The sequence below is a fragment of the Mastigoproctus giganteus genome, chromosome 10, assembly GCF_048544385.1.
Source record: "Mastigoproctus giganteus isolate SK-2022 chromosome 10, ASM4854438v1, whole genome shotgun sequence".
NCBI classification, from domain to species: Eukaryota; Metazoa; Arthropoda; class Arachnida; order Uropygi; family Thelyphonidae; genus Mastigoproctus; species Mastigoproctus giganteus.
The window spans coordinates 228081343-228105295 of record NC_143584.1 but is presented as its reverse complement, the minus strand read 5'-3'; the positions used below and the strand labels follow the sequence as shown (position 1 = coordinate 228105295).

General features: G+C 38.4%; 1 protein-coding gene and 1 non-coding gene across 2 annotated transcripts in view; both read right to left on the bottom strand.

Annotated features, from left to right (window-relative positions):
- Positions 1-23953, bottom strand: part of ric8a (ric8 guanine nucleotide exchange factor A) — a 257931-nt gene that overhangs the window by 188799 nt on the left and 45179 nt on the right. The window contains exon 7 of the mRNA XM_090383331.1: positions 20097-20238. Coding sequence (XP_090239457.1) covers positions 20097-20238 — 142 coding nt within the window. The remainder of the gene's footprint in view (positions 1-20096; positions 20239-23953) is intronic.
- On the bottom strand, positions 22612-22683 carry TRNAC-GCA (transfer RNA cysteine (anticodon GCA)). Its single transcript has one exon. It is a non-coding gene; the product is annotated as a tRNA-Cys (tRNA).

Genomic DNA, 23953 nt, shown 5'->3' with positions numbered 1-23953 from the left:
CATTTGCCACCTCTCAGCTCATTTGCTCAACCTTTCCAGATCCTGTTGCAGCAGCATAGCGTCAGTAGTGTCCTTAACAACCCTGCCAACCTTTGTATCGTCTGCAAACTTGGACATTAAGCTTGATATACCATCATCAATATCATTTATAAATACAGAAAACAATAATGGACCCAACACTGAACCCTGAGTGACTCCACTAATAACATTAGTCCACGATGAGCAGTGTCCATTGATTACCACTCTCTGTCTTCTCCCCCTCAACCATCCCTTTATCCATAGCAGCAATTTGCCTCCAATGCCACACTGCTCCAATTTGAGCAGCAGTTTTCCATGAGCAACAGTATTAAAAGCCTTTCTAAGATCCAAATATATAATATCAAAGTTATTCCCTGCATCCAGTTCTTTTGTGACTGCATCATAGTATCCAAACAAATTGGTCAGGCAAGACGTTCCCTTAACAAAACTGTGCTGTGTCCGAGCTATAACTGAAGTCTTATCTAGATGATCCTGCAGTGCTTCTTTAACCAGTGCCTCCATTAATTTTCCTAGAACAGAAGTTAAACTCACAAGTCTATAATTACTTGTGTCAGCCTTTGATCCTCCTTTGTGAATTGGGGTCACATTTGCACATCTCCAGTCCATGGGTACCTCCCCTGAGTCCAAAGAAGCTCTCAAAATTATGGCTAAGGGTTTGCTTATTTCCTTTGCTGCCTCCTTTACTAGATAGATCCCATCCACCCCAGGTGCCTTTTTTATGTTTATCCTCAACAATTTCTTCCCCTCTTTCCTCTCAGTTATTACAAAATCATCTAGCTCACTGGCAGAGTTTACTCACCTCTGACATTCCCCTTCCTGAATAACTCCTCATGTGTGAATGTAGATGCAAAATACTCGTTTAGTTTGTTAGCCACCTGAGCAGGATCCTCAACTGTTGAACTATCAATATCCAGTGGACCAATCTGATTCATCCCTTTCCTTCTAGAATTTACATAGGTAAAAAACTCTTTGCTGTTTTTCTTTGCATCCTTTGCCAAGGATTTCTCATAATCTGCCTTTGCCTGCCTAATCTCCTTTGTGACTTGGTTATACACCAGCTTATATCTATCATAGGCTTCCATGTCACCCATTAATTTATATATATCCCATGCATTTTTCTTCTCTGCCATATGTCTCATTAGTTCATCTGTTTAGACATCCATTTAGGCCTAAACTTTGAACAGTGTTGTCTATCGTTGTTCTTCTGGCCATTTAGCTGCTAGACCCCTGCTGGGGCCCAACGTTGTCCACACTATGCCTCGTGGAGACAGACCAGGTACACTAGTATTTAGATATTTACTCTGGCAGGATTTGCCACCTAATTTCCTGAAATTTCAGTGGCTAGGACCTAAAAAAAAAAAAAAATATATATATATATATATATACTGTATATATATATATATAAATAATAAAATAAAATAAAATAAAAATTCTTGCTCGGTGGGGATTAAGAAAATTTAGTAGAAAGGCCAAATGAGTTTAGAATGAACGCAATTAAATTTTTCAAGTTATTTGTGGTATATGCTAGCGTATTAGGCAGAGTGGGGGGAAGATAGAAGGCTGAGGGGAAAAGACAGAAATATGGAGACGATAGAGAAGGCGACCCCAGATAATCAGTGGGGCAGGCCCATGCTCCACCAGGCGAAGAGAGGAGTGGCAAGGAGGGGAGGGAGCGGAAAAGACCGTCCTATTCTTTCCGGGGGAAAGGGGAAAAGATAGGACAATGCAAGGGAGCATGGTTTGAAAGCCAAGATGGCCAGCAGCAAGCTGCAGTTAGTCTTCAGTGGTATTGGTGTTCCCATTTGGAATATCACTCATGGGACCAGGTCCCGTCCAGTTCAGTCAAGTCAGTTCTTGTCATTTGTTAAGTATATATATTTTGCTGGTTGTTATGTGTAGGATTCAGTTGTGCTCCATTGCATCTCGTCTTCTTCGCAAGAAGACGAGAGCACTCGTCTTCTTGCGAAGAGCTCTTGGGAGTAACCCTTCGGGTATCCTCAACGATGCAGACAAAAATTCTTGCTCCACCTTTGTTCACACGAATATCACCATCTCTACAAAATCGCATCATTTATAGCATAATCCTATTAGTAAATTAATAAGAGGTGTTTACCTCAATATAGTACGTGGAACACTTCCGTATGATACCCTCCAGAAATTAAAACGGAAAAAACGAAAAAATCGACAACTTACCGGTACATTAAAGTAAAATATAAATAATTAAAGTAAAATATAAATAATTAAATAATCAATTTAACACAATTCAAAATCAATTCAAAACAATTAAAATTCAAATCAACGCAATTAAAAGAATCTAACGAAAATATTCAAAACTGACAATGCTGACAATGCTTTTCGACCGACTGTCGTGATCACAGGAATGAAAATTACCGAATCAGGCTAAACCTGCAACTTAAATAGTGATTATGTGACTTCGCGCATGCGCGTAAAGGTCCACGCATCGGAGATCAAATATGGCCGCCGAACATTAACAGAATTCTCGTGTAATTTAATTTCAACGGTTTCTGCAATTAATAGTCGCGTATAATTACGTTGAACGTTAAGTATTTTGGCCTCGTTAATTAAATAAAAAAGTATGTTTTTCGTTAATGGCATGAAAGGCTAATTCTGACGCTGCTGAACGAGAAGCACGAACTGAGGCTTCGTGTTGATTTACACGGATATTAAGAGAAAACCGCGTCGAACCCTGATAAGACGAGTCGCAATCACCGCAAGAAATGTTGTATACTAGATCATTAATTTGTGTTGCGAACGCCGAAAGAACCGAGCGATTGTTCAGTATAGTGTGTAACTTCCGTATAGGCCTAGCTATAATTTTAAATTCGGTATCTTTAAAGAATCTGTTAAGCTGTTTGTGCCACTGTTCAACATATGGGACAGAAATAAAGTATTTTTTGATATTACTATTGTTGATTGGTGCAGTATTTTGTATCCTATCCCTAGCTTGTACCCTAATTCGATTTATTGTGTTAATGGGATAACCCCTGTTCAAGAATCTGCTAGTTAATATTTGTATTTCTGAGTCTAAAGCAGAATCCGTCGTTGAATATTTATAGGCATTTAGAAATTGATTAAAGATAATCGATCTTTTGTAGGTGAACGGGTGGTAGCTATTATAATGTAGAAGCATACCGGTGTTTGTGGGTTTTCGATAGATGCTAAATTGTATTTTGTTCGAGTCCCGGGTAAGCGTGAAATTTAGAAAGTTTAATGACTTAGTATCCGTATCTTCCCTTTCCAATGTAAATTTGAGTCTAGAATGAATATTATTAAACGAATGTAAAATATCTTGGATAGTACTATTATCGGTAATAACTAGAACATCGTCTAAATACCTCCCATAGTATGTGATACGGGGACGAAAAGGTGTCAAATGTATCTGCTCAATCGTTGAGAGATAGATCTCTGACATTAAGCCACTCAGGCTCAAACCCATTGGTAATCCAAAAATTTGTTTGTACACCTTGTCTCGAAAGGTGATGTAGTTAGCTTCAACTAATAGTTTAATTAAGTGAAAAATCTCCTTTATAGGCAGCTTCGTATAATTAATCGGTGTCGAGTTTTTATTTAACATATCCCAAATAATATCTAATGTGTATTCAACGTTTACATTCGTATATAATGATGTAACATCTAATGAGAATAAATTGTCATTGTCGCCGAGTCTACAGTCTTTAAGATTATTAAATAATGTATCGTAATTCTTAATCCCAAATTGTATAACCTGTCTAAAAGGTTTTATAATGTTATATACATGTGTGGCTAAGGCTGAAAATGCCGAGTTCCTGTAGGAAACAATAGGTCGAATCGGAAATCCAGGCTTGTGTAATTTTACCTGACCAAAAAGTGCAGGGATATTGTATGTTCTGGACTTCAATTCCTTCAACTGAACCATAGTAATGTAGTCGTTTTTACGATATGTGGTTAACGTTTTATTGTATTGATTTACCAAATTGGTAAACAGTGTCGGGTCCACTTCACAATAAGTGGAGCTATCAGATACAACTGAATCTAACTTATTAATATAATCATGTTTATCTAGTATTACCACTGTATCTCCTTTATCTGCCCTCTGTATAATAATGTCCTTATTTTCTCGAAGTTCTCGTAAACTGTCATGTGTATTCAATTTAGGAAGTCGCGTTTCTTTTATGTTATTCATTACTTGGTTAACTTGTTGAATAAATACATCTTTTTGTGGAACACTACGAAGTCCAAATTCAATATCAATTACGCATTGTTTTTTTGGCAGCTTTCGAGGTGGTAAATTATAATTTAATCCTTTGGATAAAAGTGAAATCTGGTCCTGCGATAGTGTACACGAGGAAAGATTTGTAACCTGTTGATATGTCGGTTCGTTGGATACTGGGTGAGGGGGTGTTCGTGAACTAGCCGACATATTCTGTGGTAGTGCGTTATGTGTCTGTGGGGGGGATGTCACCCAACTCGTGTGAACTTGGTCGCAAGCTCGCGACAATGTGTTAGAATTCGCATGAACGTGTCTTGAACTATTCGATAATGTTTGCAACTTATTAACGTGTCTGTTTTTTATTTCTGAGGCTTGTGCTTCCCGTCGCAAATCTATGGAGGTCTTCAATACAGACCAATCGTTCGGATGTAGATAATTTTTTAATTTATCGCGAAGCTTCCTAACCTGGGAAAGGTATTTTTGTTTATCCGAATATCGAGATTTTAAGGTAAGCTTAACAATATTACGTGATGTCGTCAGTGATAGTTGTTTTATGCCTGAAATTTTTTGATTTAAATTCACCCTGGCAAACTTCGGAACGATGTTGTTTTGAAGGCAATATTTTAGGAAAGAAATATGGTAACTTTGGGCCGAGTACCTTAGTGTAGATTTAATGTAATTTTGTACCAAGCCATTCAAAAAATCTCCCATAATTGTGTGTATCGATTGTATACTACTGGAGAGACAGGAAGTGAATGAAATAGTCAATAAGAATTTGAAAATTAATTAGATAGTATGAATCAGAGCTGTAATACTCAATATGTTCTACGTTGATAATAATATTAGTAAATTAATAAGAGGTGTTTACCTCAATATAGTACGTGGAACACTTCCGTATGATACCCTCCAGAAATTAAAACGGAAAAAACAAAAAAATCGACAACTTACCGGTACATTAAAGTAAAATATAAATAATTAAAGTAAAATATAAATAATTAAATAATCAATTTAACACAATTCAAAATCAATTCAAAACAATTAAAATTCAAATCAACGCAATTAAAAGAATCTAACGAAAATATTCAAAACGATTTTCCTTCCTGAAGCTGACAAAGCTTTTCGACCGACTGTCGTGATCACAGGAATGAAAATTACCGAATCAGGCTAAACCTGCAACTTAAATAGTGATTATGTGACTTCGCTTTGTCAGCTTCAGGAAGGAAAATCGTTTTGAATATTTTCGTTAGATTCTTTTAATTGCGTTGATTTGAATTTTAATTGTTTTGAATTGATTTTGAATTGTGTTAAATTGATTATTTAATTATTTATATTTTACTTTAATGTACCGGTAAGTTGTCGATTTTTTCGTTTTTTCCGTTTTAATTTCTGGAGGGTATCATACGGAAGTGTTCCACGTACTATATTGAGGTAAACACCTCTTATTAATTTACTAATATTATTATCAACGTAGAACATATTGAGTATTACAGCTCTGATTCATACTATCTAATAGCATAATCCTATATTTATCCAACGGATGGTACAGTCGTATTCGTTTAATATCGTTAGTCCTCACACGAATAATTGTGCTGTCTTTACCTCCCTTGAAATCTTACAATTTGTTGATAACATCATTAGTTGTTGTTCCTGACAAACTTCTTCATCTGGAGCACCTCTCTTTATTACAAAAAATGTTATCTTGACAATTGAGTCTCCCAATAAAACTAGATCACTTTCGACTAGAACAGTCTGTACTAGACTATTCTTTCTGGGACCCGAATCTTCAGATTATCGGTCTGTACATTTTTGCTTTGTGACACGAAGCATTTTTCTATAGGTTAGGATTTTCTGGCAAAATCTTCATAGTACAGAACTATTACTATTTTGTTCCATCATCCTCTCTTTTTACTTCTACTTTTGTTTTCTACAACATCGCCAGTGATGGCTGTTTGATGATTCGCCTTCCATTTGTTCTATTAATTGAAATCGCATGCGGAATCTAAACTACTTCGTGACTTTCCATCGCCCAGTTCATTAATAATGAAGATGTCGGTAACATACGCAGCTTGAAGTATTGCTGTTCACCGGGATTCGTACCGCACGGAGAGACAGAGAAATTGACCAAAAGTGTGGAAGTGAGAAATTAAAAGAATCTTTGTGCTGAAATTATACCATAATGAGGGTAACAGTTATGGAGTGGCCACTTTAGGCATGCATACCTAACAGTGAGTATATCCCTTTAGACCTCAGAATACCCTGGTTTTTTCATGGCATGATCTCAACGAGAGGTCGATAGTGTACCAAGGTTGTCATCCTACACAATTCATCTGAAATCTGGCGAATTGTGGGGGAAGCAACTGCCCTATGCTGAATTCGCCCTCATAAATTCAGCCTATTGCAGCTACGAAGGGATGAGCCTGGTCGGAAATAATTTCCTGTGGCAGCCATATGTTGCGGCACTGTTATTAAGGGGCACAAGGTGCACCACGAAAATAATGCCAACACAACACAACACCTGAGCAAATGGGTTCTTGGACTAGTGCTGTTTTCGTTGTATTCTAGCCCTGTCATCGGGTTGATACATTAGGAACCGGGATTCGTCATTCCAGCAACGTTTTTACAATCCTCCGTTGCACATTGTTGGTGTTTCTAAGTCCACCGTAACCGTACCCTTTGTTTTCTGATAGGAGTGGAATCCAGTTCTGTAGTCGACCGCAATATCTCACCCTGACAAAATATTAGTTGTGCGTTCTAAATTGCTTCGTTATGTACCGCTGTTGTGAGGTGTTATTTCTACTGACTGTAGCCTTTTTGTTACTCTGCACAAGTCTTGTCAGCATCCGTTGTTCTCTTGCCTCAACGAGCTGTTTCCCATCACAGGATCGCTGGTAGCTAGATGTCATTTGATTTTTGCACCAATCTCGATACACCTGAAACATTTGTTCCTGAAAACTCTAGGCGTGTTACAGTTTCCAAGTCACTTACAGCACCTAGTAAAAACATTATGACCACCTATCTAATAGTAGTGGTGTGTTCCTCTTGTTGCCACTTTCGCCACACTAGCCAAGGACTCTATAAGGACTCTTAACATCGTGGGAGGTATGTTTTACCAAGTGGCCAAGGGTTGAGTCCGTAGGTCTGCGATAGTAAACGCTGGATCTGTCGATCCCAAATCCTACACACGTTCTGCAGGATTCATTTGCAGAGAATTCGGCGGCCAAAGTATCACCCATAAGTCACTTCCTCGTGGTCAAAAATAAAAACTGTTATGTTAAGACCACCAAGGGCTATCTTCTTTGTCCTCGTGTGACATTTCGATAAATTGCGTGTATTATCTAGTAAAGTTGTCTGTTTTTCTGTATGAAAAACCAGAGATAGCAAGGTTCTCCGGTAACTTTCGGTGAACCTAGCTATCTCGGCCTGAGACTGACTAACTCGGCCCCCTGAGTGTAAAAAGCCAATAAAAGTTCCTAATATCATTGACGGGATTCAAACCGGGCTTTTCCACCCGGTGTGGGAGACAGGGATTATGACCATCATGCTATCTGCATAGACCATTTCTCATGGTCACAGTGTGTAGTGTTGCAGGTCTTGTGCCACCACAGGTTCCCCCAACTCCATCCATGATCAGTCGCTCTACCATTTCCCGTCTATCGGCTCACAACCTATGTTCACCACGCTTCGTCGATGGGCTCCAGCACTCCGTTAAGCCATGTTAACTACAGCGCTCTATGAAAAATCCCCAGGGTTCGCAGTTTCCGTAATAATATCACTTTTAAATTTGTACCCGACAGTCATCCCTTTATCAAAGTTCATCACTGTCCTTTGCCCCTATCGATCAAGTACTTCGTATGAACCGCATGGCGCGAACCCGCAGTATCACATTTACCGGTTCTAACCGCGACATGTATGCCACCTGACTGGGTGGAACTGTTGATTGCTAAAACACGTGGGCGGCAATAATGTTTTCTTTGGACAGTGTGTACTGTTGCATCTTGCACTCACTACCATGATATGACATGTTCGAAGTCACTTAAACCTTTCATATTTCCCATTCTTACAGTGAAATTCCCATTCATATGTGTCTTTTTTACACTAAGTGGTCACTTTATTAGATAGCCTTACCCATTTTCATGAAATGGAGCGCTCCTTCGGTAACCGCACCATATATTCGTATGATGCGATATAAACCAGTTGGGCAGATACGTAGGGATTTCATATGTGTTCAATTCAGGCTGAGAATGGGCAAGACAAAATATTTAAGTTGCTTTGAAAGTGGCATGATAATCAGTGCCACACGCGCCATTATCTGTAACTCGGGAATGCAACCCTGCTCGGTTTTTCACGAATCACTGCGTCTAGGGAGTATCGAGATTAGTCCAAAAATCAAACATCAACCAACGGCGAGGTGTGGTCGGAAACAGCTCGTTGATGTCAGAGATCAATAGAGGCTGGTGACACTTGTGGTGGTAACAGGATGGCTATAGTCAGTCAAATAATATCCCAGTACAACGGTGGTAACCAAACAGACATTTCAGAACGCATAACTCGCAATATGTTCTCATGGATTCCATGAGAACATATTGACGAATTCTGGTTCGTCAGACCAGGCAACGTTTTTAATAATAATGGGAGGATGAAATTAGGAAAAAACCGCATGAGCGTGTGGTTTCATACTGCCAGGTATCACCAACAGACTACTGGTGACCGTGTTATAGCGTAGTGAGTGTTTTCGTGGTACACGTTTAGCCCTATTGATACCAGTGGAGCAACATTTCGTGGCTGCAAAGTATCATTTGCTAATTAGTTCTTTACAGAGAATATGCCCGTAACAAGGCAAGGATTATACAGAAGTGTTTCCAATAACACAACAGTGTCCTCAGTCTGCTGTGGTGGTTCCCTCGTTGCCAAATCTCAATTCAATTGAGCACTTGAGGGGATGAGGTGAAACCAGCTTTTGCAACATCCAATCTTCAACAACTGTGGAAATCAGGTGAGTCAACATGAAGCAGTATCCCCGTGGCACGCTTTTGACACCTTGTTGAGTTCGTGCCAGTACGAATGCCTATGATATTCTGAGGGCTAAAGGGAAGCCTATTCGCTATTAAGTAGGTGTACCTAATAAAGCGGCCAGTGTAATGCGCACGAGGCTCACTGAAGGTGCAGCGCTTTTTTCATGAAGCGTTCATGTACGTAATAAAGTGGCCACCTCTGTGTATATATTACCAGTGTGTTCAATATTATAAACGTTTAATTTAAATATTATTTTCTATATGTCTTCAAATCTTTGATACTATTTAACGTTATTGCCCTGCAATAGGCGAGAATTAACACAATCGTAATATTTTAACAATGTCTATATGCACCTCCCTAATATGGGAGGTGCCGTAATAGCATTAGTAGAGGCGGCATATGATGCAAGAAAGCAAGCTTATGTACCATCCAGCCAAAAAAAAAAAAAAAAAAATTCCCATTCCACCTATCCATTCTTTCCGAAAGTTTGTTCAGTTTTTGCTTGAATCTATTTAAGCTACCAACTTCCACAACGACAGATGGAAGTTTGTTCCAGTAATCAGCCACCTGCTGGCTCAAGGCAAATTTATGCACATCTATCTTTTCTACAACTGTCTTTCCTCAATTTGAATTTATGCTCCCTCGGGTGCGTAATCTGAGCAAGACAGAGAATCCCATCAGCATTGGGCCTGCTCAAAGCATTCAAGGCGTTATACAGCTCAATCGGCACAGTATTTCATACACGTCTTATACAAACACATCAAACAAGTTTAATACTGATTGTTCACTAATTCTTCGGTTGTCAGTTTATCTAATAAACTGAGCCACTTTATTATACAGGCCAACTTCGCTTGAGATGTTGGTCCCTTTATTTTACTATTATTGTTTAATGTTTTTCCAGTTACAGTTTGCTTTTCTCAAAAATTAGAACAAAACTAAAGGTATTGTTAGGATAGCTTTATCCGAATGGCGAAGCGGGACCACTGGAACAAAGGTGTTCCATTCACTCACAATAGTCCTGAATATCCGATTAACACGTCTATTAAGTTGAAGCAAACTAAAAGCGCTGTTTGCATGGTATTATCCCATACAAACAGTGCATGGAAGTAGTTAGCGAACATATTTTTGAGACTTTGCCACTATGCTGAAATGTTTCAGTTTAAATCCTACAAGACGAATTGATTTTTGTTTGTTTATGGATTTGATGAATGAGTTGGTATTAGTCAGTATAATATAATGAAATATTACCAGTTTGATAATACTCACAATAATACATGGTTAGGGCTAATATAAACTCCTCTAACCATATATGGCCTTGCTAGAATATAAAAAGAAAGTGCATTAATATTTTAGATGACTCACGGGGTAGCAATGGCGTTGTAAAGCTAAAATCTTCTTCAAGAGTGTTTCCATTTACAATGGATTTCCTCGGCCTCATTTTTTTTTTTTTTTGCTAGGAATCTTTTCCCGACACAATGCAGTTCAAGGTATTTGAACTCTGGCTTGGCAGGTTCTGGCGCTTTAACCACTCAGTCACCCTGGTATCTTGGTCAGTTAAACCTCAGGCTGTCATGCACTCCCGTACTCCATCCGCCTATGTCCTCCTAGGCCTTCCTCTTCTCCTTCTTCCTGGAGGTATCCATTCCAGGATAGCCTTTAGATATCTGGTTTCTTGCATCCGTTTTACATGTTCATACCATGTTAAACGTTTTTCTTCGATAGTAAGGCTAAAATAAGGTTTATATACGGTTTATAAAAGGTGATTATCCCATTGTATAATGCAATGGTCAGGCCACACCTTGAATACTGTATACAGGTCTGGAGGCCTCATTTTAGGAAGGATGTAGAGCTGCTGGAACGAGTACAGAGAAGGGCAACAAGATTAGTGAATAGAACAAAGGGTTGCTCTTACAAAGAAAGGCTTAAGTTTTGTGAATTACAGTGTCTGGAGACTAGGCATCTACGAGATGATCTGACAGGAGGGTATAAGGCCTTGAATAGTTTGAGCATGCTCAATGCTGATGGGTTTCTTCCTCTTGCCCAGATTAATCGCCTGAGGGGACATAAATTCAAATTGAGGAAAGGCAGGCGTAGAACAGATGTGCGGAAGTTTGCCTTTAGCGAGCGGGTAGTTGATTGCTGAAACAAACTTCCATCTGTCGTTGTGGAAGTTGATAACTTAAATAGATTCAAGGCAGAACTAGACAAACATTTGGAGCGAATTGATGGGTGAAATGGAAAGGTTTTTTTTTTTTTTTTTTTTTTTTGGCTGATGCTGTATAAGCTTGCTTTCTTGCATCATATACCTCTGCTAATGCTAATGCTAATTTAACTCTTCCATTAAACAGTTTCATCCTGAATTTTTCGTATCGCAAACACTGTGGGCTCATAGCTTGGACTTTCTTGGCTATGACCAGCATCAGACATGCGCAAATTGTGCAGCTGCACTGGATATCGCATTCCAGTTAGAATATCCAGAATGAGAGCACATCGAACGCGACATCGATCCCGGGACGAGATTTCAGATCATTATGTGAAAAGCAAATACTGTTCCAAGAGTAATCTCACCATAGTACAACCTTCTGTCGAAGTAAAAATTCGATGTTTCCTACAAAACATCAGGAGTGTCAAAAACAAGCTACATGGTCTACTTGATTTGCTTTCCTGCTCAGAGTACGACTTCGTCATTCTGATTGAAACCTGGCTCAGAGATGAAATGGAAATTTCTGCCTTCACCTCAAATCTTGGCTATCACACGCTGGCTGCTAATAGAATTGGGAGACGAGGTGGCGGTGTAGCAATCTGTCAAAGGAGTTCACTACCCCTGATTAAGGCATCCACTTATCCAGGAGGTGACGTAGAAGCTGTTCTTGGAATCTACCGAATTGCTGGTTTTTCGATCTCTGTGTGTTTATTTACCTCCACCAGTTTCTGAGGATTCTGTACTTAATCTGACAGCATGGCTGTCATCCACAATCAATAATCGGCAAAAGCTCATCATCCTCGGAGACTTTAACCTTCCACTGCCAGCCACAAAGAAGATCCTAGATACTCTGTCATTGAACATGTCGGAAATGGGCATTGATCTTATTCATGTTCCTCCCTCACACGGCGATGCCACCCTGTAGCGCATCTTCTAAAACTGTTTAGTAGAGGAAACCCTGACCATAACTGAGAACTTCCTCCCATCCGATCATGTTCCGATTGCTGCAAGGTCTGCAATGTCCAAAACTTGCATCCTTAGTCCCCACTCAAAGCCATGGTGGAATGACCTCCTGACCAAGGCCTTTAGGGAAAAACAGGCAGCCCATACCTCTTACAAGAAGTCGCCTTCACAAGAGTCATACGCCAGATTTTTCAAGGCAAGGATGGATTTCCAGAAGAGGAAACAATTTTCTATTGACAATTTCATGAACGGCCGGCTATCCAGGGGAAAACGTGTGTGGTCCACTAGCCATACTTGCGCCCCTCTATCTTTAGATGTCCTGGAATGGTGTGAGCATGTGCTGCGTTTTAAGCGAGATCACCGTGTGTCCGAAGCATATCCTTGGAACGAAGCGTTTAACATTTCTTCACTTACTAGTAATACAGAAATTTCCGAAGAACAACTAATAAAAATAATAAATTCACTACCTGACAAGTTCACCATAGGAATTGACGCAATACCTCTGTTTAGTCTAAAAATTGCTTCTCATTTCATCATCAAAGAGCTCACTCAACTCTACAACAAAGTACTCAAATTTGCACAGGTGCCTTCAAGCTGGTTATCATACAGAGTCGTGGCAGTTCCGAAAAAGCCTCATGCGAAAAGACCGGCTGACTTCAGGCCAATATCAATTGCCTCTCCCTTCCTGAAATGCCTCGAGAAGTGCATCTATAATGATGTAGCACTCGCAATCTTTGCGCATAGGCCAGAACACACCCATTATGCCATGCCTAATAGATCTACGGTAACCTGCCTACAGTCATTATCACAGAAAATACTTCAGGCCTGGAATGACAACGAAGATCTTCACACCATTTTTCTGGACATGAAATCTGCTTTCGACTCAGTCCAAATAACACCCCTTCTTGCCTTACTTGAAAGATTCTACGGGATATCCGGAAAGATGCTCGAGATCCTCAATAATTTGCTATCTAGGAGAATGCTTCACTTCAAAGGCGATGGCGTTAAAGTCACTAAAAGCGTCGAAGTAGGGATCCCACAAGGTGGTTGTCTCTCAGCCTTGTTATTTGCAGCAATATTCGTTCCACTAATGGATCAAATTCCAGCGTTCCTATCGTATGCTGATATTGTTTGCTACTTGCCATGCAAACGCAATGTTGGTCCTTCACAAGAAAGACAAACCGCCTCTGAATCATTAAACAGCTACCTAAATACATTCTGTAAGTATGCTAAATTTTTTGGCCTGTCAGTCAATCCAGAGAAGTCAAACTATCTCATCTTTACGCCAAGTCGGATCACTTCTATTGATACTGCATCTTCTGTACTTCCGGAATTGGCAGGAAATGTCCTGACTCCCACAGACAGTGTCAAATTCCTAGGAGTAATCCTGGATGCCAACCTCACCTATAAAAAACAAATCCAAGCACAGTATTCCAAAGCCCTAAGAGCGTTCTGGGGAATGAAAATTGATCTGTGCAAAACGCACAATAAGAAAATAATCAAGAAGTACCTTGCAACTTACTTCTGTAGTGTACTCTCCTATGCCGTGGAAGTTTGGTCGGCGGCACCACCCACCAGCCTCAGGAAACTATGGGGCCTCGAATTCTGGGTGCTGAAGTGGGCCAACTTGTGGTCGCACCAGAACTACACAACATCAAAATCTACTCTCTGCTGCAACCTGCAATATACGCCCATAGTCCACAGAGCCCATGTGCTAAAAATAAAGTCATTCCTTCATCTGTGCTCAGCTAAGCAGGATCACATCAACATCTGGAACACAGTTGGTTGGCGTTTGCCAGGCAGACATCTCCGTAGTACTCCCTCCTTATGCTCAAGGCTCCAGCGGTTACAGAATTTCAAGAGACACTTCCCTAATGTGACTCTGGACACTCTCAACTCGCTCAACATCGACTTCGACCTGTGGACGATAGACAAGGCATACCGAGATGGCATCTTGTCCTATCTTGCTGTTTGTAAAGGACATTTGTGTAAGTGCCGATCTTAGTTAACTTATGTAATTTGTTTCTGCTCAACTTGTATTCCTCTTTCGCTGTAATTACTACTTCATTCATTTTTACATTTTGACTATTATCTGTGCTTTGATCTATTAATTATTATTTAGTTATTATTATTATTTTATTTATTATTTTTTTTATTATTATTATTATTTTTTTTTTATAAATCAAAATCACTTGTATAAACAACTAATTGTAAGATTCCTCTGGCTTTCTGTATAAGGAATCACTAGTGTATAAAATTTATGTTAATAAAGAATCTTATTATTATTATTTTCATGGGGTCGCATAATGAAATTTACACTCCGTACGAATTTATTTTAGAAATCATTTCAAAAAGCACCAGGACTCGTGAGGCTTGCGCCGGTTCTTGGCTAATCCAAATAATCCGATCCCAGTCTCGCCAGCTGAAAACTTACAGATGGAGCGATGTTTTGTAGCCAAATGTATTTTTTGTTACTTTTATTAAGTTACTGTTGTTGCAGGGTTTTAGGAGCATCAGAAGGCCATGCTGCCCCGTGTATACTGTCTGTAAATTGCGTGCGTTCTGTGGTCGATTTTCTGTTTGGTGGAAGAAAAACCAGAGTTACCGGTAGAAAAAATTATGCTATCCTCGACGTAGACCGACTAACTCAGAGAGGTTGTGAAGAAGGCCCATAAAAATTCCTCACGTCATCGACTGGGCTCGAACTCTGGTTTTTTCCCACCTGGTGTGAGAACTCAGGTCTTTTCCACCCGGTTGAAGTTTGTGAAGACACTTGTCAATGAAAAGAGACATCATTTTTATACATCTTTATTTTAAAAAGCACACATTATATAATCATAATAATAATAATAACAAACAACAACAGTGAATATAATAACATGCAAATCAATAAGTTTAGCATTTAAAATTTGCATAGCTGCAGAGGACAATATTTTACACATTTATTGAGTATAATTACGTACAACACTTGCTCTGTCGTAATGATAAACATGTTACAACTAATTAAACTTTCTCAACTGTATTGGACATAGTTTTTTTTTTTTTTTTTTTACATGAAATTGGCTACGGACCAACGAGCACAGTGGAATGATTTGAATTCGGCAGAGATAGTAAATAGGTCCACAAATTAACTTTACAAATAATTACAAGGATTCATGTGTGGCAGCAATGCACACATCTGGCTATTTTAGTATGGGGAATATTTTTCCATAAATTCCTGTAAAGAAAACAGAAGACGAATATTTATTTAATAATCGGCAGTAAAAGCAATAAATCCACTAATTAACATGAGGCGATTCTATTTTCATTCCGCTAAAAACGTATTTTGGGGTAAAAGAATTAGAAAAGGAGCAAATTTGTATGCCATGTGCCTGGAGATTTGAATAAAACACGCGTAAACCAATCGGTTTAATGCATAATGTACGAAATGAAAACTGAATCTCCTTTGCTGGTCGTTCCGATCGGAAACACTTCAAACAAAAAGACTGTCTACTTTAACCGAATTACTTATAATCGAGGTTTGAAGTGAAACAGGCTCGGATAATGACAGATTCAAGAATATATGCAAAAACAGGGATTTCTCAAATTATTCCACAAAAGGTCAAAATTTTATGTAGACGAAAACATCTTATCTTTCCTGACAATTTCTTAGTTTTTTTTTTGTCTCGAAGAAACTCTTAATTCTATTAAAAAAAAAAAAAAAGTAAAACGGACGAATTCTAGACATTGTACAGGAGAAATGTGTTTCCACACAGACCTCTTCTCTTCTCAATTATCCGAAGGCCACTATAGGTCATGTTAATAATAGTTTAAAAGTGAATTTATCGGTATAAATATTCTGTGATAAACTTAATTTCTAAACTTATTTCAACTTAAGCTACACCTGTATCATCTTAAAACTTGTACATTATTAAGCCTGTTATACATTCATCAATATTATTAATGATATCGATGAAGGTATACTAAGCTTAATGTCAACGTTTGCAGATGATCGAAGGTGGGCTGGATTGTTAATGACACTAACGACGGTACACTGCTGCAACAGGATCTAGAAAAAGTTAGACAGATGGACTGAGAGGTAGCAACTGAAATTCAACACTTACAAATGCAAAGTACTGCATATGGGTAGCAGTAAACCCAGAGAAACATACCAACTGTGCGACACTGTACTAAGGGTAATGGAGAATGAAAAACACCTGAGGGAAATTGTGCAGTCAGATATGAAGTTTTCTGAGCAGTGCGGATAGGCTGCCAGAGCAGGTCATGGGTTGTGTCAATGATATACAGAATTTTGATAGTAGGGAAAAGGAGGCGATTATTCCTTTGTATACGGCAATGGTCAGGCAACATCTTGAGTACTGCATACAGGTGTGGAGGTCTCATTTTAGGAAGGATGTAGAGCTGCTGGAACGAGAACAGAGAAGGACAACAAGATTGGTGAGCGGTACAAAGGGGTGCGCTTACCAAGAAAGGCTTAAGTCCTGCAAGTTGCAGCATCTGGAGACTAGGCACCTGCGAGGTGATCTGATTGAGGCCTTGAATGAATTGAGCAAGCTCAATGCTGATGGGATTCTTCCTCTTGCTCAGATTCTGCAACTCAGGGGGCGTAACAATTAAGGAAAGACAGTTGTAGGATAGATGTGCAGAAATTTGCCTTTAGCCAGCGGATGGTTGATTGCTGGAACAGACTTCCATCTGTTGTTGTAGAAGTTGAAAGCTGAAATAAATTCAAGGCAGAACTAGACCAATATTTGGAGCGAAGGGAAGTTTTTTTTTTTTTTTTTTTCCTGATTCTGTATAAGCTTGCTGCAGTAGCCAAGTTGTCAAGCGCGAGAGTGCACGTGCTTTGGGTGACCGGGGTTCAAGCCAGTGACTGCTAAATACTGTGCTGTTTCTTGTATTCTTTCAATTTTATGAACTCCTTTGACCGTGTGGTCGTCCCGGAGTATAAACAGAAAACTTATTTATTTATATTCCGCTGCTAATGCTAGTGCTAACTGTAGCGTTAGTTTTTAAATTTGTTTGTCGAGAAATGCCCCTTTTTTTATTGGAGTTACTTCTCAGTCATGTGACTTCACGAATCGCATTTAGACATTTAAAAGAAAATGATTCTCTTATATTATATTCTCTTAATATCTGTATGCATGTGAGTGTTCTATTGTCTTTTGTCTTGCTGGATGAAAAGAAAAAATCCACGAAATCCTCACCCGATATGGACAAAGTCGGCTACAGTGAAAAAGGCCGGTAAAAATTTCTGCTGTCCAGTTTTTTTTTTTTTTTGAAGGAGTAGGGGAAAGATCACCCTGGAAGCATAATCGCATGAAAGAGAGAGAGGAGGAAACTAACTGCACTATTTATAAATAACGAAACACATGCAAGAACACGTTTCATGTCGTGTCTGATTACCGCGAGCATCCTGTGATCCATTTGCCGGATTGCTGAATGAAAAAATAAATTATTACTGTTCCCTCTTTATAGCGGTTAAATAAGCAGGGGGGGGAGAGTCGATGTTTCAAAAGCCATACCATCTTCTTTTCCTCCTCCTCCTTGGTTAAAAATATAAAAGAAAAATAAAACGTAAACATCTGGTATTTACATGTACTGTGTAGCCATAACAGATAATCCTGGGATTCGTCCGGTGGATTGCTAATCGGCCAGAAAACACGCGCAATTTACAGACATAATATATACACTGAGTGATCACTGAATTATGACCACCCCTATGAAAACTGAATGCGACCCGTTGACCACATGAGGTACGAGAGTGCGGAGTTAGCCGACCTACGTCACATAGATAAGGTGTCAGTGGTTCAGTAGATAGTAAAATTCCGAGCGTGATAGATAAAAGGAAGAATTTATCGGACTTTGCTAAAGGACAGATTGTGGGTGCTCGACGAGCTCGTGCCTCAATTTCCCAAACGGCTGAACTGGCGGGGTGTTCGAGAGCCGCCGTAGTTAAAGTGTACCAGGACTGGCGTCAAAATGGTCAAACAACCACCCGACAGCAAAACTGCAAAGGTCAGCCAATGACTGATGTTAGAGATGAGGGCCAGGTCCGACGACTCGTACAGGCGCACAGGCACAACATTGTCGAAGAATTGACCACCCAATATAACATGGGCCAATCCGGAACAATATCTGGCATGAGCATGCGTCGCACGTATGTCATCTACTGATATGACTATGTAGTAGTCATATCGCATCAGTAGTCATCTACTGATATGACTATGTAGTAGTCATATCGCATCAGTAGTCATCTACTGATATGACTATACGTGAAAATACTAAAAGATGCCATCGTATAATGAGTTTGTATTTATTCAAATACAGTGGACTTCGCTCATTTTGATTCACTTTGGGAAGCAGTTTAATTTATAGCAATAATTATCGAAGAAACAAGAATGCAGCTGTTCAGCGTTGTTTATTGATGCAGAGTGGAATCGTGTATATCAAAAGGTGCAAGTGGGCACCTTTCGGTGGTGAAAAAAGGAAAACGTGAAAATCAGCAATATACTTTAATCTGACGGTTAGCCTTTTCTTGGAGAAAATCATCAATACAACTGCCATTATTTTTTTGGAAATCGATATAAACCATGAAAAATAAATAAAGGAGATATCAGTCAGGAATTAGAAAGGGTTAATGCTCTGCTGTAAAAAAAGTCAGATTGCCAGTAGGAGCCTAGTACTTTCTTTCACGGAGTAAAGACATCGACAACCATACAAGCTGTACGAAGCAAAATCAGCAACTAGCTACACAACGTGTTGGGGTTCACGAACAAATCGGGATGCTCAATAACAATGCCTTTGTAAACTCCTATTGTCATTGTAAAGCCATCCAGGACAGAAACTTTGGACTCTCTGCCACGATGTCTTGCTCCATTTATAAAACACCTTGTCATACTATTTCAAATGGATTAATCTTAATGTACACCTCAAGCCAATGTGCAAATAAATATGGACTTCCTGAAAAAAGAGAGGGGAAAAAATCATGCCCATTTCAAGGCCTTTATTTTCAAATGGGATTCAGCTTTGCATCTTCATTTTCAAATGGGATTCAGCACTCCATTAAGAGGCATTTGTTTACGTGACCCTTCAGTGGGAAGGAGCAGTGTAAAAGCTGATTTGTTTACAATTTGTATTATTTTAAAATGGCCATCATGCTGTTTTAGGAAATTATAAATATGAAACAATTAGTAAAATGATTTCAGATATTGTCCTAGTCGTTTTTTAACATTTCAGTTTAAGCGTACAAGTTTTCTCGATACTGTTTTTTGAATCCGTCCATTCACTGTTCTTTTCAAATATGGCAGTAAAAAACAGAAAATCTAATCGAGTCCTATTACACCATGATCCACAGGTGCTATCACACCTGAGGTTCATGGTGTGATAGGACCGCTTACCTTTAAAATACAATTGAACGAACTCTTCCAATTTTTATTAATAATTAGAGATATAGTGACATAACAAACATACCAAATTGGAACAAAAACATCGTTTAGTGAATATGTGAAGTAAGCTTAAGTAACCCTATTGATGGAGGGCGTTCATATTTTGCTCACTGAATTGAGACCTCCGGCCAATAATTCAATGATCGTGTATCACATTTCTGCTATAATAACTTAGATCTAGAGCATCTCGATTAAGAAGCCTATCATCAGAGGTAAGTACCTTATCGTATTTAACTCCTATACTTCTTTTTAGGTGAAGCAAATACTGAACGGTGAATTCAAATACAGTTGCCTTGTCTGTCTTCTCACTCAGTCCTGGCACCAAGGTCCTCAGAGTCTGACAAGCAGTTTTAATGCGACTCCTGAAAGATTAAACGAGGCATTTTGTCAGAATTTTTATGACGCATATGCATAATGTATAGAATTCTTAAATCAAAATTTTCCATATGTGTGATTCATTTCCAAACAGTCCGAAAACTAGGTGACGATCTTAAAATAAAAGAGAGTAAAGAAAAGCATAAATACTGAACAAAATGAAAAAGATTATTACATGTAATGCAATACTCGTATATATATATATGCTAACTGTGGATCATGATAAGCAATTAAAGATGAGTCACACTTACAACCAAGAATCAATTAAAAATTATCATTGGTTATCTTGTGGGTTTATTGCCTACTTTAGCCACAGTAAACTAGTTTATAGGATTTTATTATGTGTTCAGGGGTTGATCTGCATATTATAAGGGCTTAAAAAACCCTCAGAACTCAGGGTGAACCCCACTGACTCAGTCTACAATGCGATTCTATCTTCAGTCTACAATGCGATTTCAACCCAGATCTCTTCAAACTAATAACAAGTGGCGAACCCACTATACTCTGAAGGAGGATTTAAAGGTTATAATTATTGACATTGTTTTTCACTGCATTCCACTACAACTTTCAACTAAGAACTTTTCCATTTTTCTACAAATAAAATTAGGAAAGAAAGGCTGCAGAAATTGCAACAATTCAATGCAATTAACTTTGGCAGAATATGATTCGGCAACCTGTGCACAACAAGTATCATAATTTACCCAATAAGTTACCCACAGCTAGAATTGCAACTTTCCAAGATCAATTGACAATGTCGCATTTATTTCATAGCATACGTTAAGGGAAAACTAGTTATCCTAAGGATAACGCGCGTTTACTCTGTTAATTATGATATAAAATATTACAATGCACCTTGGTGCTCTTCAGACATGTTTAATATTTCACAGTGTACTTATTTCACAATTTTATGCACAACAGCAGCAGTTATCCACAACTGAACCAAGGTATTCAATTTTAGACCACTCCTTAAGACAGTTTTTGTTCGTAAGACGCAGTTCAGCCCCGTCCCCATCTCCATGGAAGGCGCATTAATTTTCATGATGGGATGTGGCCAAATTTTCCCCTAAAGACGATCGTTTTGGTTTTTGAGAGAGAGAGAGAGAGAGAGAGATGCGTATTTTTAACCGTCCAGTCGTTGAAATCAGAAAGAACTATATTAGTGTTTCTGAGTGAGAACTGGCGTAAGACAGAGGACAGGCACAAGACAGGGACTAGAGACATGACTTGGTTTTTGGGAGCCCATCATATGGAAAGTAGTAACCAATGGTAGCAAATTCGTAACCAATTTAGTGACAGACCAGTGTTTAGAAATGACTTTTATACTTTTTATAGTTATTTTATGGAAATAACTATTTACAACCTGATAAAGCTGTCGAGGACATTTGTCTTTATGTAATCGATCAACAGCAAATCAAACTGACGAATATTCGTATTTTTTACGTGAAGCTTGAACACGAGATACAAGGCCAAGCAGTGTATTTCACAAGATTTGCATGTCTAAAACCATATTGATGCACAGAATTTAAGTTGTTGAGTTCAAAAAGATTTGAAATTCTAATTGCCATTACACGTCAAAGAGTTTTTACAAGTTGGCCTAATAAAGGTATAGGGATATTTACTTTAGGGTAGGATTTGGACCTGAATCAGTCGGATTTCTGGTGGTTGTTCCATAACAGGAATCACAAACTGACGGACCGTGGTTCGCATTCGAAGAGCCAACGGCTCTTCACAGACTGTGAGATTCCAACTGAAGTCAAAAATAAACGTAATTTTAGTTTTTCATTTTCGTTAAGTTTGCTTAAAAATCGACCATACTGGATACTTTCTTCGCGTTACTGATGCCATAACATTTCTGAAGTATGAATTTTATTTTTAAATGTAATTTTATTTTTTATAATGAAATTGAAAAATTAAATGCACGAGTATCGAGTAAACATGTAACTTAATGTTTCCCCGTTATTTTAGCTATATTTCAAAGACATCCAAATGAAACAGTCTGCTCACAGACCAGGTTCAACGTAGTTAGCTACGCTTAATTCAAAACTACACAAATTAAAAAAATTTTTTTATTTGTGTGCTTTTTATTAAGTATATTACGAAAATTGTTCCTCTATACCCCAAAAGGGCTATATTATAATTTTTCGTTTATATGTTTCTTTAATTCTTTAAAAAAAAAAAACAGGATAAAAAGAAAAGGAAAGTTGATAACGAAAGCCGATAGTTCTTTTAAGGAAGTAAAAACAGAAAATGATAAAAATTCTAAAATCCAGATGGAGATTTTAAGTGAAGTTTCCAAAAATCCTCGTCCGGGATTCAGTTAAAAAAGAGAGAGAATAAAAAAAAAAAAAAAAAGAATACCTAGGGGGCACTCGGGATTGAACCGAGGACCTCTCGATCTGCAGTCGAATGCTCTACCACTGAGCTATACCCCCACACACATTCGCATGCTATCTAACTAGTTATTTCGCCGGGAATTATCGGTCGAGTAAGGTGTGCTTAACATTAGCTTTGAAATAATTATATTTCTTTAGTTACTAATAGTGTATGATTAATAAAACGCTGTGGCACAATTAAAACCAAGTCACTGACGGCAAAATATACTGCTGCGGGTAGCACATGAGTTTGACTGGGACATGGTTCAAGGCAGCATGACTGCTAAATACGGTTAACTATCGTATTCATTGTCGAAATTATTAATTGTAAATTGCTCTAACATAGTGGCCAGAGAAGTTTGCAACTAATAATAATAAACGAAATATTAACGGAATGGATTTAGACAGAGTAAAGGGGCAATAACTACAAAAAATTAAACATACAATTAGCTTTACTTCATTTAGTAATTGCGTTGGTTCAGGGATCCCCCAGAGACCTTTGGAGGGGGTTCCCTGAAGTAAATGTGCTACTTCGTGCGGGAAATCCGGTCTTGTACGTAAAAAAATGTGGGGGGAAGGGATATAGGTCTGTGGTGAAGCGTTGAACTCCAGATCGATAGGTCCCCGGTTCAAACCCGCGAGCTCCTTGCTTTAGTTTCATTTTTTAATTTTAATCCCTGGCCCTCTGGAAGGGCTTGTACATAGTAGTGCTCATTTCTCTCGCTGTACAATAAAGAGAATTTATTTATTTAAAATAGGGAGCTTGCCTTGCTTCAAGTATTTCCCTAGAGGCTTAATCTTCTTTCCTTCCCCTCCATTTCTATGCATCTAAAGTATACAAATCAGAAAAGCGCCTGCAGAGATGTATATACAAAGCTGAAACAGCTGATTTTATAAATTTAAAAAGTATGTTTTTCAATACCAAAAAAAAAAAAAAACTATCGAAATATCGCTATGCAGTAATATGGGGATCAGAGAAAAAATAGTGGCAGTCACGTACTTACTAGTTACTTTCCTTCAATATAATCACTAGACATCGGATTATATGCACTAAAAAACAGGTCAAATATGCACTAAAATATCTACACGCTAATATATGCACATTTTTTAAAATTTATTACTCGTTTATTACAATTGAACCAAAATTTTATTCCACATATTAAAGTAATACTGAATATTTTCCTCAGTATTACTTTAACATGTATGGAACCGTTTATGAAAACTTTTAAATCTTTTTTAAAAGTTTTCTCTTTAAAATTCACACCCGTAATAATTTTTGTTACAATTCTGGTCCATCGTAAATTTGTGGCGTTTATCGATTTTATACGCA